Raw genomic sequence first — 14,831 nt, 5'->3', positions numbered from 1 at the left:
CAATAAAGGGGCATTGAAATAAAAACAAAAGCTACAACAAAACAAAATGATGATATCCGGTCAGAGGGGATGCAGAAAAGTCAGTGAATTAAATGAATATTGACACAAGGAAAAAAATTGTTTTTTAAAGTCTTGATAGGTTAAAAGTTGACTTATATTATGTAAATCAGTTACAGGGACATGTGTTAATCGTATAGAAGATATAACGACTGGTTACATGTACATTTGGTGTTGATGTTTTGGGTTGATGTTAGGGTTTAATGCCATTTTTCAGTGTATGATACGTGGTGTACATGGTGGCCAGTATAAGCGGTGGTGGAAGAGTCTGGGAAAACCCTAGTAAAAATGGCTGGGGTATGGAAGTGCTACTGGCAAGCACATTGGCCAAGCCCGAGACTTGAAGGCATGTAAACATAGGTGAGATAACATTACAGTGCTTTAGACCACGCAGTCACCCAGGGCCCCATTACAAGTACATGACATGTAAAGCTATCAATTTTGTTTTAAACTTCTACCGGGTATTCGTTGATCCTAATGATAGATTACCCAGGTACCCAATCAAAGGGAATATGTTTTAAATGTGAACCTGGACTGCTTTGTTGTAGGTTCATACATGCCATCCCCTAAGAGAAGTTTAAGGGTAATTATTACTGATATAAGCCCCAAAAAGCATTATCTGGGAATAAAACGAGCAGTCTATATATTACAAGCCATAATTAAGGAAAACTGTAAGAAAAACCAAACATTTGGAACTTACATGGATCTGCAGTTAAAATGCTTGTTACAAACTGACTAAATCGTTATGGCTTAGTAATTAGTACGCGAGTATGGACACTAAACATACTAACAAATTAGTTATGTATAACACTCGCTCTAACTTGTCTACATGTCCTTACAGGCAAACCATTACCCTTGTGGTGTAATCATTACGCTTTTTCGCACCAAATTACGTTTTATGCTAGACTGTATATGGATTATATTGCTTTTTAAAAGAAAACTAAAAGAATAAAAAAGTCGTTTTTGTCATCACTTAATTCCACTCATAAATTAGAGAACGATCTTGAAAATGCGACTGATGTGTTAGAATAGCATAAGAGTGCTTTCTTTATTTTATATTTATAGCAATTGTCGATGACCCTTTTCCAAGACAACAGACTAGTTGCTTTAAATGTGACCTTTGCATCGCTTATTGATTGTTTGATAACCTAGTTAGTTAGTGAACCAGTCTGTAGTTTGAAAGAAAATGGCACCAGATGTTAATTGAAATGTTAATGGTCTCAGTTATGGATGTTAAAGCAGATGGATCTTTCCAAACGTCAAAACATGTCAGATCAGAAAAAGACAAATCAACACCGCTTTACAAACTTTAAATAGTAGAATATATGAGTAATGTAATACAGCACGGAAACCTGATCATTGCAGAATTCCAGTTTTCGTTCATTCAGAGAAAGTTACACATATAGACCAGTTGAATCAGGTGCTGAATATAGAAAAAATGTTCAGTACATGTAGTGTTTGTATTCTGTTTCTAATCCATATGGAATTTGCCTTGTGACAAAAATGTTCAACATCTGCAGAACCAGGTTAGTAGTAACAATCGTTTTCCTACGTGCTGTAATTCTGGCATGTAATATATATGTACTTTTTATGCCCACGTTGTGCATTGTTTCCCCTTATAACAGCAATTATAACTCTTATACTTAAATGCTTTTGAATTGTCCTTTTCCTAATGCAACATATTTTTTAAGTTTGACAAAACTCCTCTCCTCTAACATTTTAACTCATATAACATCCATTAGTTACACCAATAAAGCCCATTTATCTTAATATTCTTTTATGAAATTTAGACTGATCAGCTACGTATGTGTGTATCCAAATATAATGAATTTATGACACGTTTTCACATAATAGAAAACCGTCTGTTTTCATGGAGCTGTTTCATGTACAGTTATTATAAATAGAAAATAAGGATATCATATGGAGTTCTAATGATGCATAAATGTGCTGCAGCCAATAGTCACACGACATGAGCCTTGAAGTATAATCATTATTCTGTGTCTCAATCACTCTTGATGTATTTGATATGAACTTGGAAATGTTTTTCTTTTTTAATAAAAATTGTAATGGATACCCAGTTGCCTATTGTATTACCCAGGTTATTATCAACCGGCGGGTACCCAATTATTAGTGTACCTGCTGACAGCTTGAATTACGTGTGCCCTAAAATTTTGATGGAACATATTACTCAATTTATCGAAGCTCTTTGAAGAGAAAAGTATGTCTTTTATAAAATACTAACACCTTGAACTAACAATTTCTACATCTAGTGAGGAATATATTAGATTAATTTTTTTTTTGTTCATTAACTACAGTGTCACTTTATCTGCAACATTACTTTTGCGATTCGCAGCATAATGTTCTGTTGTAGCAATTAAACATTATATGTTGAACCCAGTTTTTGCAACTGAGGCAGGGACTATTGGTATGACCCTTTCAATGATGTTGCAAAAGAGTCTGTCCTTGGTTTGCCTGTTTCATTGTCCAATAATGTTCAACACACGTTTTTTTATATAAGATTGTTTAATCACTCAAATGATATTTGTCTGTTGCACGTTTAACGTTGTAGGAGAATACATAAAGTTTGGATGATCTTGATATACCAATGTCTTGCATGCATTTGTATGAGTTGCACTTTTTATTGCATTTTTTTATAAACCCCTGTATCTAGGAAGTTTAAGATTTCTTTAAATTTAAGAAGAAGATTATTTATTTTCCCTGATAACGCACTGCCAATATAATTCTCATTTCTTTAAAAGAACAAAACTATGCAAAACTAAACCCACCTCTTAATAGGGACCAGTAGTAGACTATCCAGTTGAACATGCACCTCCCCCTCCATCTCAATAGTCATTTGTAACACAATTATGTATAATCCAGTATGTAGCCTTATATTACCATTTATCCAACCCTAAGTTGTGATATAGCTACTTCATTTATTTGGTCTAAAGTACATTACAACTTGCAATGTATATACAAAAGTAAAATGTGTTCATGTTCTTTTTTTTTGTCTGGTTATCATTGGAGATAATTAAAGATTGGTTTAATTTTTGGGTCTACTTAAATTAAGAAATGCCAAACTGACATCAAACATGTGCAAGACTGCAGCTAATTCAAAAGTCATGTTATTGAAAAATATCAGAGATAGTTTTATCACTTGAAATTACAAGGAAGAAGTGGTCTTATGTTAGATTCCTGGACATTATTGTTCAAAATTAATAACTCCCGTGATCAGGCTACCAGTATATGGCAAGGGATGATGAAACGCTTACGAAGTTTTGTCATTACTTCTTAAGTTGGTCCCGAGCAGTTGATGTTCTGAGGCACTTGTCTTTATGGTGGGTACGTGAGTAGATTGCCAGTAGCCTCCGGTGGGTGGGTGGTTCTTCACAGGTTCCTCCACCACCAAAAATATGACTATCATTTTATAGCTAGTCATGTGCAGAAAAAAGACATTAAATGTACAAAATAAAAACAAACCTTTTCTGATGCTGTGTTGACTTGTAGATTTTTTTTTAATTATGGATATAATTGTTTTCTGTCAATCAGTGAATGTCAGTATGAAATTGGGTATATAAAGTTAGATGAAGAATAGAGTCAGCGAGTATTTCACCGTAAGGTTAGTTATAAGTTCGTTAGGAAAGGAAGACACGGAAAAGAATGGAAAACGCTGGAAAATCCTAGCATGGAAAACCACGGTGTATTTGGACTAACGTTCCCGGCTTTGTCCGTTTTAAGCTGTAAAACAGTGGAAAATTTTAATATGGAAACCCTGGACATTTCTAGCATGGAACACCATATAGTATTTGGAATAATATTCCAGTATCTGTCGAGGGTAGGTTCGAAAACCTGGAAAACCTTAGCATGGAAAATCCTGGAAAATTATAGCCATGAAAACCATGGAAATACTGGAATATTGCATGAACAATCATGTAATACTGGCCTCGACAAAACTGTAATATTTGGCTGGAAGCCCATGAACATTTTCATGAAAATGAGAGTTTCCTATAAAATAATTTCCTTTGGCTGAGACCCTGACAGGATCCCCATCCCATCATTGAATATCGTACACTATTAAGTGGAACACTAAACTATTAGCCATTTGAATTAGATTCATTGTTCCAAACTTCTGATAGCCCAATATATGTGGTGCCCGTCACCTGAGAAGTCATTCGCGCTAATGAAATGTTGATATTTACTTCAAGATGTTAGAAGATTGGTAATTTTTTAATATTTGTTAATATTTATCCCCATGTATTCCCCATATTTATAATGAAAGCGGTAAGCATTAAGTACAACTCGAAGCATAATTATTGTGATCTATAAATTAGGAACAGATTGTTACTGTACCTAGAACTCATATGGCTTTAACATACATGTGATTCTGAAATACTGTTTTAGATATTTATGCAATAGGAACCAACCAGAACCAGTCTAGTGGAGACATGAATTATTCCAGCAATTGTTGCAACGATATCTGGCCACATACTGTCATTCAGGCTAGCGTGTATACATGACAAGCTGTTATCTCAAACAATTTTGATGCTCCCTCCCATCCACAGCCAAACTTAATTATGGGGCACCATCCTAATAGAAAGGAGGTGTTTGATGGAATAATTGGGCCTTCACCCATCCCTCCAGGCAGTTGTGGGGAATGCTTGGGCAATTGCTGCACCACTAATTGGGGTTTCTATATGACAAATATGTTGTCTTAGCAGCACTCACTTTGTGAAAAACAATTTAAAGAATAAACTTGTGTATATAATGCTCACTGTTCCTCTAGTTTTCATAGCTATTCACAAATATCCCATTGTAGCTAAAAATATATCTTTATAAAGTCAAGATAATGAATAAATTTATTTTGTTTTCTGTTAGATTCTAGGTTTAGGGTTATAACATTATACAAATGATGTACTGCGTGCTAGATTTCATACTATATATATCATTTATCAGTTTATTATGTGTATCGTGTCTCTGCTATTTACTTGTTTACAATTTTTGTAACTGATCAGGAAGCAGTGTCTATGGTTTCCTGATCTTAAAACTGGCCACCGTAGTAGTAGAAGAAATGATAAGTTGGTACCTAATGATTTTATCACGTGATGCTCTTGCAAGAAAGTTTTGATCCATTCATCAATATTTAGATTCAAGAATTATAAATATTTTTAAACTTTTTTTATGATTTTATTTAGTTTAAGATGTGTAATGTAACAAATGCATGTATGATACAAGTAATGTGCCTAATGGTATGCCATTTGTCATATTAATGTAGTTATGTGATACATTATTTTTATTTTTCAGGTGTAAGGTCAGGTACAGTGACATTGAGTAAATCTGCTGTGAAGGGACAACTTGGGAACAATTCAATATCATTATTTTGTGACTACACCCTATCAACAGGAGAACGTTTCTTAACTCTTGATTTAAAAAGAAGACGTGCTACTGAATCATTTTTTAATTCGGTAGTTTCATATTATGAAGATAATCTGGCAAATGCTTCATATTACTTAAATGGATTTGATCTTGTGGGAAGAACTGTACCAACAAATCCTACATCAGCTAACCGAAGAGCCATACTTCAGTTTAGTTCTATACAGTGTGCAGATGAAGCTGACTATCGCTGTGAAATGCTTCATAGTGTATCAGGCCAAGGCAATTCAATAATTTACAGTGATATCAAAATTGTAGTCGCAGGTATGTATAGTAAAAACATGTTTTTCTTTTCTTCTTTGCAATAGCAAAAAGGGACATTCTATTTTATTTTTGTATGTCTGTATGTTTACTTGTGCATACTGCCATCTTGAATCCATTTTATATAATAGCTCGAACGCTGTTAGTCAAACAATTTTGCATGCTTTATCATGGTCATAAGTTAGATTTTCTCATAAATAGTACAGTGGTTAATGAATTTATGACTCCTTTTGACAGGTTATCCTACATGCATGGCCTGACTGTGTTTGAGCTCAGTCATTAAAATATTATTCATTTTAGAACCATGAAATTTTACACACTTTCTCAATGTTCTAACATACTGATCTGATTAAATTTCCACATTTCCGATTAAGCTACTGACGACTGTGACTTACAAGTTTCTTGACAGATGGTCATGTCAGCATCAAGTTTTCACTAAAAGACTTGTTAAGATTTTCAGTCGGTCCTAAGTGAAATGAATCCTTTCTTACATCCCTTAAATCCATCATGGCAGTCATTTTTAAATTCTTTTCATTGTTATTGTCCCTGATTATCTTTTTGACAAGGAATTGTTCACTTAGATTGAAAACAGGCATCCAGTATTGATTCCACAGGAGTGATTTTAAAATGGATAGTTATATTGACATAAAGTTTTCACATATTAGTCATTGGTCTTAAATTAAAATGGTACCAATCTGACAAAGATGATGCCTTACACCTGAAAAACAAAAATAATGTATCAGATAAATACATTAATATGACAAATGGCATACCATTAGGCACATTACTTGTATCATACATGCATTTGTTACATTACACATCTTAAACTAAATAAAATCATCACAAAATGTTTAAAGGTATTTATAATTCTTGAATCTAAATATTCATGGATGGATCAAAACTTTCTTGCAAGAGCATCACGTGATAAAATCATTAGGTACCAACTTATAATTTCTTCTACTACTAAGGTGGCCAGTTTTAAGATGAGGAAACCATAGACACTGCTTCCTGATCAGCTACAAAAATTATTGACGATTGTGACTTACAAGATTCTTGACAGATGGTCATGTCATCAAGTTTTCACTAGAAGACTTAAGATTTTCAGTCGGTCCTTAGTGGAAATGAATCCTTTCTTACATCCCTTAAATCCATCATGGCAGTCATTGTTAAATTTTGTCAGGGCTAATTATGTTTCTTTTTGACCTACCTGTCTTGGACAATAGGTTTTAGAAAATGCACAAATTCCACCTCATTTTCACATGCCCGTTTTAATCCATAGACAAATACAAATAATGTAGACAAGATTTATTTCTTCAAATGGGGTGAACATTTTACTGTTAGAGTATCCTTTATACTATTCTTGCTCTGATACTGTAGCATCCATACTTCCAGTACATGAACTTACTGAAATTCAGACTTTCCATAACTTTATATTGCACGATTGTATCAAATGGCACAGCAAAGTCTATAGCCACGAGTCTGTTCTTATAATTAACATCAAGCTTACCACTGTTCTTCTCCTGGAGCATAGATATCATTTCCCTATCAGAATTTGTTTCTCCATTTTGGGCTAGGATGAAGGCTGAGATAAAGAAAGCGGTTGTATTTTAGTTTTTAATAAGCAGAAAGCTTTGGACTACACGCTGTTTTCATAATGTGAACACATTTGAAATATCTTGTCATTTTTGTCAATATATTGGCTGTATGCAAAAATGCCTTCAATATAGAGCTTTGACCATATTGACAACTGTACAAAATTTACCACTGCTCCCCTTGAATAAATGGTGTCATTGGCTCGGCATTTCCTCTAATATCTCTTTAGCAACATTTAATTGGTCATAAAAATAATTATGCAGATTTGATCACCAACTTGTATGTTGAATGGAGTTTTGAAAACCGAACTTGATGGTCTCCTAGCCAAGTCAAAGGTCATTGTTTGCATTTTTTTACTTCACTAAGTTTATGAGCATTGTCACCTGTGCATATACAAGTGAATTTGGAAGAGACTTTTGTATTTAGTTGGATTTCAGTGAACAAGTTGATAATTTTAGGTTTTAGAAAATTCACTTGGTCCACCTCATTTTCACCTGCCTATTGCCTAAATGTACTGAGATGGATGTATTTTGATCCATAGACCAATACAAATAATGTAGACACGATTTATTTCTTCAAAGGGGTGAATATTGTACTGTTAGATTATCTTGTATAGGATTTCTTGCTCAATCACAGTAGCATCCATACTACTTCGCGTGCATGAACTTACTGAAATTCAGACTTTCCATAACTTTGTTTTGCAAGACTTTATCAAATTTCACAGCAATGTCTATAGCCACGAGTCTGTTCTTATAATTAGCACCAAGCGTACCACTGTTCTTCTCCAGGAGCACACACAGAATTTCCAAATCAGAAAATAATTTTCCATTTTGGGCTAGGGTGAAGGATGTGATAAAGAAAGCCGTTCTATTTTTTTCAATATGCAGAAAGCTTTTGAATCCATGATGTTTACATAATTTGAGCACATTTAAAATCTCTATGCAGTTTTGTCAATTTATTGGCTGTATGCAAAAATGCTGTTAATCTAGAGCTTTGACCAATATGACAATCTTAAAAGTCTTACCACTGCTCCCCTTGAATGAATGGTGTCATTGACATGGCATTTTCTCTAAAATCTCATTTGCAACATTTAAATGGTTCTGAAAAACTTATACAGATTTGGTCACCAACTTGTATGTTCTTTTACGAAGGAGTTTTGAAAACCAGACGTGAAAATTTTAAATCCATGTGAAAGGTCATTGTTTGCATTTTTGTACTCCACTATATTTATGAACACAATCACCTGTGCATATACAAGTGATTTTCGAAGAGGTTTTTGTATTTAATTAGATTTCAGTGAACAAGTTGATAATTGTGTATTGGCTTGGTAACATAACCGGGTATGAATAGATTTGTATCAAATCCAGATTGTGGATATATCTGATGAATATCTTAAATGTTGGTTTGTATTTAGATTTAACATCACCTCGCATGTGTCCGAGACAGGTTCTATGACTTTAGTTTCGTCCATGATATGGAGATCAATGTGAACAAAATTCTCCTGCTTTTTCCATGTATCTTGTGAGCATTGTTAACTTCATTTATAATGTGTATTTGAACAGGTCTGAATATTTTGTTATAATTTTATTGTCGTGTTGAACCTATCAAAACATTTAATGCCAATCAATAGATAAAATAACATTCTATAAAGCGATATGAAGCTGAACATATATATAACAAATAAAAAGATAAATGACAGTGATGAAAAATATCAGAACAATTCAGATACTGAGCAAAGAGCATACTGTAAATTCAGGCATTGTTATGGGGTACTCAGTGTATCTCTCAGGTGTGAAAGATTAAAAGTACAAATTCACCATTGTATCAGAACTTGGGGTCACACTGAGTAAAAGAAAACAAACAGGTGTCAAAACTGGGGTTAAGATTAACAATTGGGGTTGTCTCTGACGTGTAAATGAGGGTAAACTGAAACACTGGTACTCTCCGATTGATATATCAAAGCCAGCTTGGATAAAATTTAATTATGTAATTGTAATTATATCATATCATACAGTTTTAAGGTGGTTTAATAGTTTTAAAGATCACAAATCTATGGAAATAACTCACATCCAGAAAGATCTTATTTTATCTTCATGAAGTAGTTGTACAGGTCTTATTATAGGTCTTATTTAATTTTGGAGTACACTTGAGTGTTTTTCTTAAAAGCCCCCCCCCCACCATGCTGTTTCATTTGTAATATAAAAGTGGTACTAGAAGTTGCCTGCATTACTATAAATTTATACTACATGAAAATTAATTGAAAACAAAAACCTAAAGATTTTCTTATAAGGCACATTACTGAAGACTATTTTAATGGCAAAGACATTCTTGACAATTTTCGTGAACCAGGAATAGGGAAGGCTCACAGACTTTTTCAGGTGGTTGTGCTTAGTTGGTAGAATGAGATAATTTGCATTGAAATCTGAAACATTTTATTAAATTGCCACATACATTGTTGGTGGTAAGACTTTAAACTGGAATATTTTCTTTGTTCTCTCTTATTATTCTTTCATAACTATCATTTACTTGTATAACGCTTACATTTTATAATTTAATGATAATATATCCAATATGATCAGTCCATCATATAAAAAATACAAGTTTGTCAACTTGCTCTGTTTTATAATCTTTAGTTTTGAAAAAATCTTTATCCATATTATTTTGACTCATTTTAATTTCTATATAAATTTTACTTTGGTTCCTATTTGCAAAGAAAATATTAAAGTAAATTTTAATCATAATAGTATAGATCATGTGAAAATGCAACTCTTATCACCCATAATTGCCCTTAACCATCTCCCCACCAAACTCTTTGTATGAAATTTCAGACTGGAACAATGATTAATGTACTAAACAGATATTAACTTGTCTGAAATAAATCTGTAGCAGTGTTTTTCAAGCTATCCAGTAAAAGGGTCTTTATGGCTACCTATTTCAAAATTATCAGCGTGATTTTATGTCATGTCCCTTACCAAGCTAGCGTTTGCAATGGTCAATGGCATTGGCAATTGGGAGTTTGAAACCCACATAATGCTGCATTGTGTTTCTGGTGTTCAATCTATGAATTTCCAAATGCTCGTCAGAATGGCACTTGGCTTAAATAAGTGCTTAACAAATGTAAGGATTGCAAACACGTGTATTTTTATTTTTTCTCTTAATTAAAATGATGTTGTACTTAACATTTTCAGCAACACCAATGTTTGGGAATCAATCGTTACTATACACCCCATCAATCCACCTTGCAGAGAATCAGAATGCGACCTTCAGTTGTATTGGAAATGTTGGCCGTGAGCCTCAGGGAACCTTTTCGTGGTACAAGTATGTTTGGGGTCAGCCTCCAGGAATGGTTGTTACAAATGGGATAAACCCAGTATCACTCACCAGTGTTGCAGGATCTTGTACGTTTGTGAGAACAGAAAATCTGACCCTGAATTTGACCAAGGAAGACAACCAAATGGTGATAAGGTGCACAGTTCAGCAAACAACAATGACAGAAGCTGGAGATGGGTACATACAAACAGACCTCATTAGTGTCTATTGTAAGTGAACGCTCTGAAAATGTAAAAAATCATATGAAACTCTTCTTAATATTTAGAATTTATCAATAATTTGGATGTAATTTCATTCGAAGAGGAAACACTATCTGCCTTTATGAGATGAATTTGCTTTTGTCTTGGTGTCATTGTTTCAATGTGTTATGTTTTAAAAAATATAATGTTATTACATTATTAAATGAGTGTTTTTATATTGAACTTATTATAGTGGGTAAGGGTCAACTTGTAGGCATCAACCTGCCTAATAGTAAAATTACAGTACACAAGTGTTGCCAGAAAGGTCCATATTTTTGGATATCCATAATAGTGATAATGCTAGACAGTGGCTGCTCTTACAAAAAGAAGATTATGCACCCTAACCCCAAATTTAGACATCCAGTTTTCATGTACGGAGGTCAGTTTTGACACAAAATGATATAGTGCAAATACAAGCCCTTCCTCAGTGTTATAATTAGAAAACGTTGTATACCAAACAAGCTCAGTACAATTCAAATTAGTCGCCATGCAAGCCATGTGGAGATACTCTGTTAGCCGACAATTGGTATTTCATTGTCAAGATATTGTGAAATGGATGTGTACAAGCCTGACATAAATCGAAATAGAGAGCTTTTTAATTTATACAAATTCTCATCTTTCATCACTTATGGCCATTGTTTACTACCAAAACATTTTAACTATTTCCCCCAAACCAATAAAGAGAATTCGTCCAGATTTGAACAGTTAATGAAAAGCAACCTAGCTTACAGGCTTTCCCTTCTATACAAAAATGCCCATCTGCATATACATATTGACACAGTTACTATAAATATTAAAACCTTTTGACTTTGACTGCTTAAAAACTGCTGAACATATTTTGAAACAAATTGGTTGAAAGTATCCTGGCATGAGGGGTTTTAGAACTTTTACATACAATGATATGCCATCAGACAGCCACTATTAGTAAAATTATAAATTTTTTCAGTAGTGGAGAACCAGATTTCTGTACAAACTGCTCTTGGATTTGCCAGTTGGGAAAATGTAGGTGAGATGAATGATCTTCAGGGCGTTTGTCCAGCTTTTTAGAAAAATTCAATCCTACTTTATTTGTACTTTTTTATAAAAGGGTTCTAAAAGACTGGACATACAACTTTGCCATTCTGTGTCCACTTGATAACTTTGATGGATTGAAAGCAGATTTGGTATTGAGGTTATATACTACCAAGTCCCAAGTCAAGTTTGAATTTTACTGTTTTCTGGCACAATTTTATGGAGTTGCGTCACCTTTTTGACTTTACCTGTGCCCTTTAATTGTGCGATACTGGCAGAGTCATCCAAGACATAAGCACACCTTTCTAATTTGTCATCTTCTTGGAATGTTACAAAGCAAAAAACACCTTTATTTTATTTACCCATTGATTGAAAGATTGTATGATTTAGCATATAATGCAATAAAAGCTTGCCTTGGCAAGCAGGCCTTTTAAAGGTTTTGTATAATGCTTTTTACAGGGCATATACAAAGCCCTTCAGCTCAATGACTTCAGAAACATGCATTAATAATGCCAGGACTCCTCACTTATTCAGAAGTCCTGCAGGAATAGCATTAGTGTTTCCCCGATAGGATTCTTAGTGCAAAAATGCTACAGAAAACCTGGAGCTCTATTTTCTGTTTGTCTCCGAAATAGCAATATACCCTCCCACCAAAAAAAAAAAAAAAAAATTCCTGTATAAAACCTGTTTCCCAAGATAGAATCTGCGATGTGTTCTCTTTATTAAAATGATTGTTTAATAAGCTGGATATGGTTTAATTGTCATCAACTTGCTGTCAAATGGGTCATTGTTATCCAGGCTCATAGGTGTGGATATTTGAATTATTTGTTTCAAATTATTAACATTAAAACTTTCACCCAATTCTGTGAATGATGTCTTTTATGCCACACTTTCCGTCCCCCTACACCGAACATTGGACGGGAGCATATAGTGTTGCCTTGTCCATCACATCACAAAATTCCTTTTTGCTCAGTAACTTATGAAGGACTTACTGGATCAAAATGAAAGTTGGTATGAGGTTTGATATTAAAATGAAATAGGTAAAGTTTGACTGTCACCATTTGCTGCAAGCACGGTATGTGGTTATGTCCCTTGTTTGTCCAAGAACTTTGCCATTGAATTTAGTTTCCATTTGGCAACTTTTTAATGACTTATTGGATTGCAATACTATTTGGTACAAGACTAATAATGTTTCCAACCTTAAATATTGTCAGCATGTTTTTGTTTTCTCATTTCATGGTGTTTGTTGTTTTGTTTGTTTGTTTTTTTTTGTTATCATTATATGGCTTTTATGTTATTGGTGTTGTCTAATGTTGTAAAGCATTTAGAGCTTCTAAAGATTAGACGCTATACAAAGTCCTCATTATTATTATTATTATTTACATTAAGTAGACATAGATTAAGTTTGATTCTCACCATTTTTTGCATTCTTTTATGGTGTGATGGTACCAATTTTACTTGGAACTTTTCCTTTCAATTTTGTTATGTTAGTAAGCTTTGAAAGGTTTAATTTATTGGAACAGAAACCCTAGGTCACTTTTGATTTTCACCATGTCTTGCAGTTATGTTTAAAGTAATGTTCCCTGTTTGACTTGAAATATGACATTATAATTCAGTAATACCTATCCTATCACTATTTTCATAATTTATCTTTCCATAATGGTAAAACCTCATATGTGTTAGATGCATCATCCTTCTGTTCTAGCCATTCCTAGAACGTACATTGACCCAGTATGACCTATGTCATCAGTCCTTGCACAATAGTGTGTCCTCATTCTTTAGCTTACATCATACGTCATGAGTAGATAACACTTGGAGGAAAATATAGTACATTGGTTTTATGCTATATCAGGAATTTTATATTTTTTCAAAACGATATCCTCTGTCCGTAATTTCCAAAACGTTGTTTGATGAGTAACAGTGGCAATTTAACTAGTGCATTTAGCATGACGAGCCAATTACTCTCCCTATTTGTTGTAAATAGTTATGGTAGTTATCTGTAGGAATTTGTGTGTATACTAATGGATCATGAAAATTATCCATCTAGTGTTTACATACTCTATTGGGGTTGTATATTATTGTCATTAATGCAGATTTACATCAGTAACAAACGGTACTTAGTAGACATTACATGCCCCTCCAGTTTTTCATTAATTTATTTTATTACAATTTTGTTCTTAAGGGTATAATTTGTGAGGGAAATACATTTTCGTTTTCGTTTAAAACAAGTAATCGTGAGGCATATACGACACTTTGTTATTAAACTTCATAAGTTCTTCCTTATTATACAAACGCTTCCTATTGTAGAAATGTTTTCTTCAGACGCCTCAATGTGTGGGCACAAGAAAATCCCATGAGACAATGAAACTGCACGTCTTTCATGCAGAAAATGTACACAAACGGACATAAGATGCTTTTTGTTGTTTGTGGTCAGGCAACAACTGGGAAACTTTCCTAAATTGTTTAAGAAGATGAAAGAAGTACAATATATTTCCTCTCTTTCTGAGTCAGATATATCTCATTGTTTATAATCTACTTTTGGTTGCATTTCCACAAATAGAAGAGGGAACGACATAATCTACAAAGAAGAAACTACTGTTGCCACCTTTGAGGATGTAAGATACTTTTCAGCGGATTGATTGCTTTCTGAAGAATAAGAAGGAAAGGAGCACCATCCTTGAAAAATATGTGTGACTTGTGAAACGAATGCAACATCTGTTGTTAGGATTGAGTGCACCCCTGACACCTCTTCCACAACTACTTACTATAATAAACGCATTCCAAATCACAAGCACATTATTACCCACAGTGTGTGTAGAACTGAACCCTACAATGGAGTAGGCTTTTGCCCTGAGAGCCAACATCCTTCAAGGAACCAAGGTCAGTCATTGAGTATTTCAAGCAAGTCAT

General features: G+C 33.8%; 1 protein-coding gene and 1 long non-coding RNA gene across 11 annotated transcripts in view; one reads left to right on the top strand and one right to left on the bottom strand.

Annotated features, from left to right (window-relative positions):
• Positions 1–14,831, bottom strand: part of LOC149793260 (uncharacterized) — a 144,427-nt gene that overhangs the window by 30,298 nt on the left and 99,298 nt on the right. The gene's annotated exons all lie outside the window — the stretch shown is intronic.
• LOC149793264 (cell adhesion molecule CEACAM8-like) overlaps positions 1–14,831 on the top strand; it is a 52,642-nt gene that overhangs the window by 14,080 nt on the left and 23,731 nt on the right. For all 10 annotated transcript variants that reach the window (XR_016422732.1, XR_016422734.1, XR_016422733.1 and 7 more), the window contains exons 3-4: positions 5,359–5,751; positions 10,530–10,880. Coding sequence is in view for 6 of the 10 variants with exons in the window: in XM_089967233.1 (XP_089823359.1) it covers positions 5,359–5,751; positions 10,530–10,880 (744 nt within the window). In the remaining 4 variants the exon portion in view is untranslated. The remainder of the gene's footprint in view (positions 1–5,358; positions 5,752–10,529; positions 10,881–14,831) is intronic.

The sequence above is a fragment of the Sinohyriopsis cumingii genome, chromosome 8 (genome assembly GCF_028554795.1).
Source record: "Sinohyriopsis cumingii isolate HCF-2022 chromosome 8, ASM2855479v2, whole genome shotgun sequence".
Classification (NCBI taxonomy): Eukaryota; Metazoa; Mollusca; class Bivalvia; order Unionida; family Unionidae; genus Sinohyriopsis; species Sinohyriopsis cumingii.
This window is presented reverse-complemented; position numbering and strand designations above follow the sequence as displayed.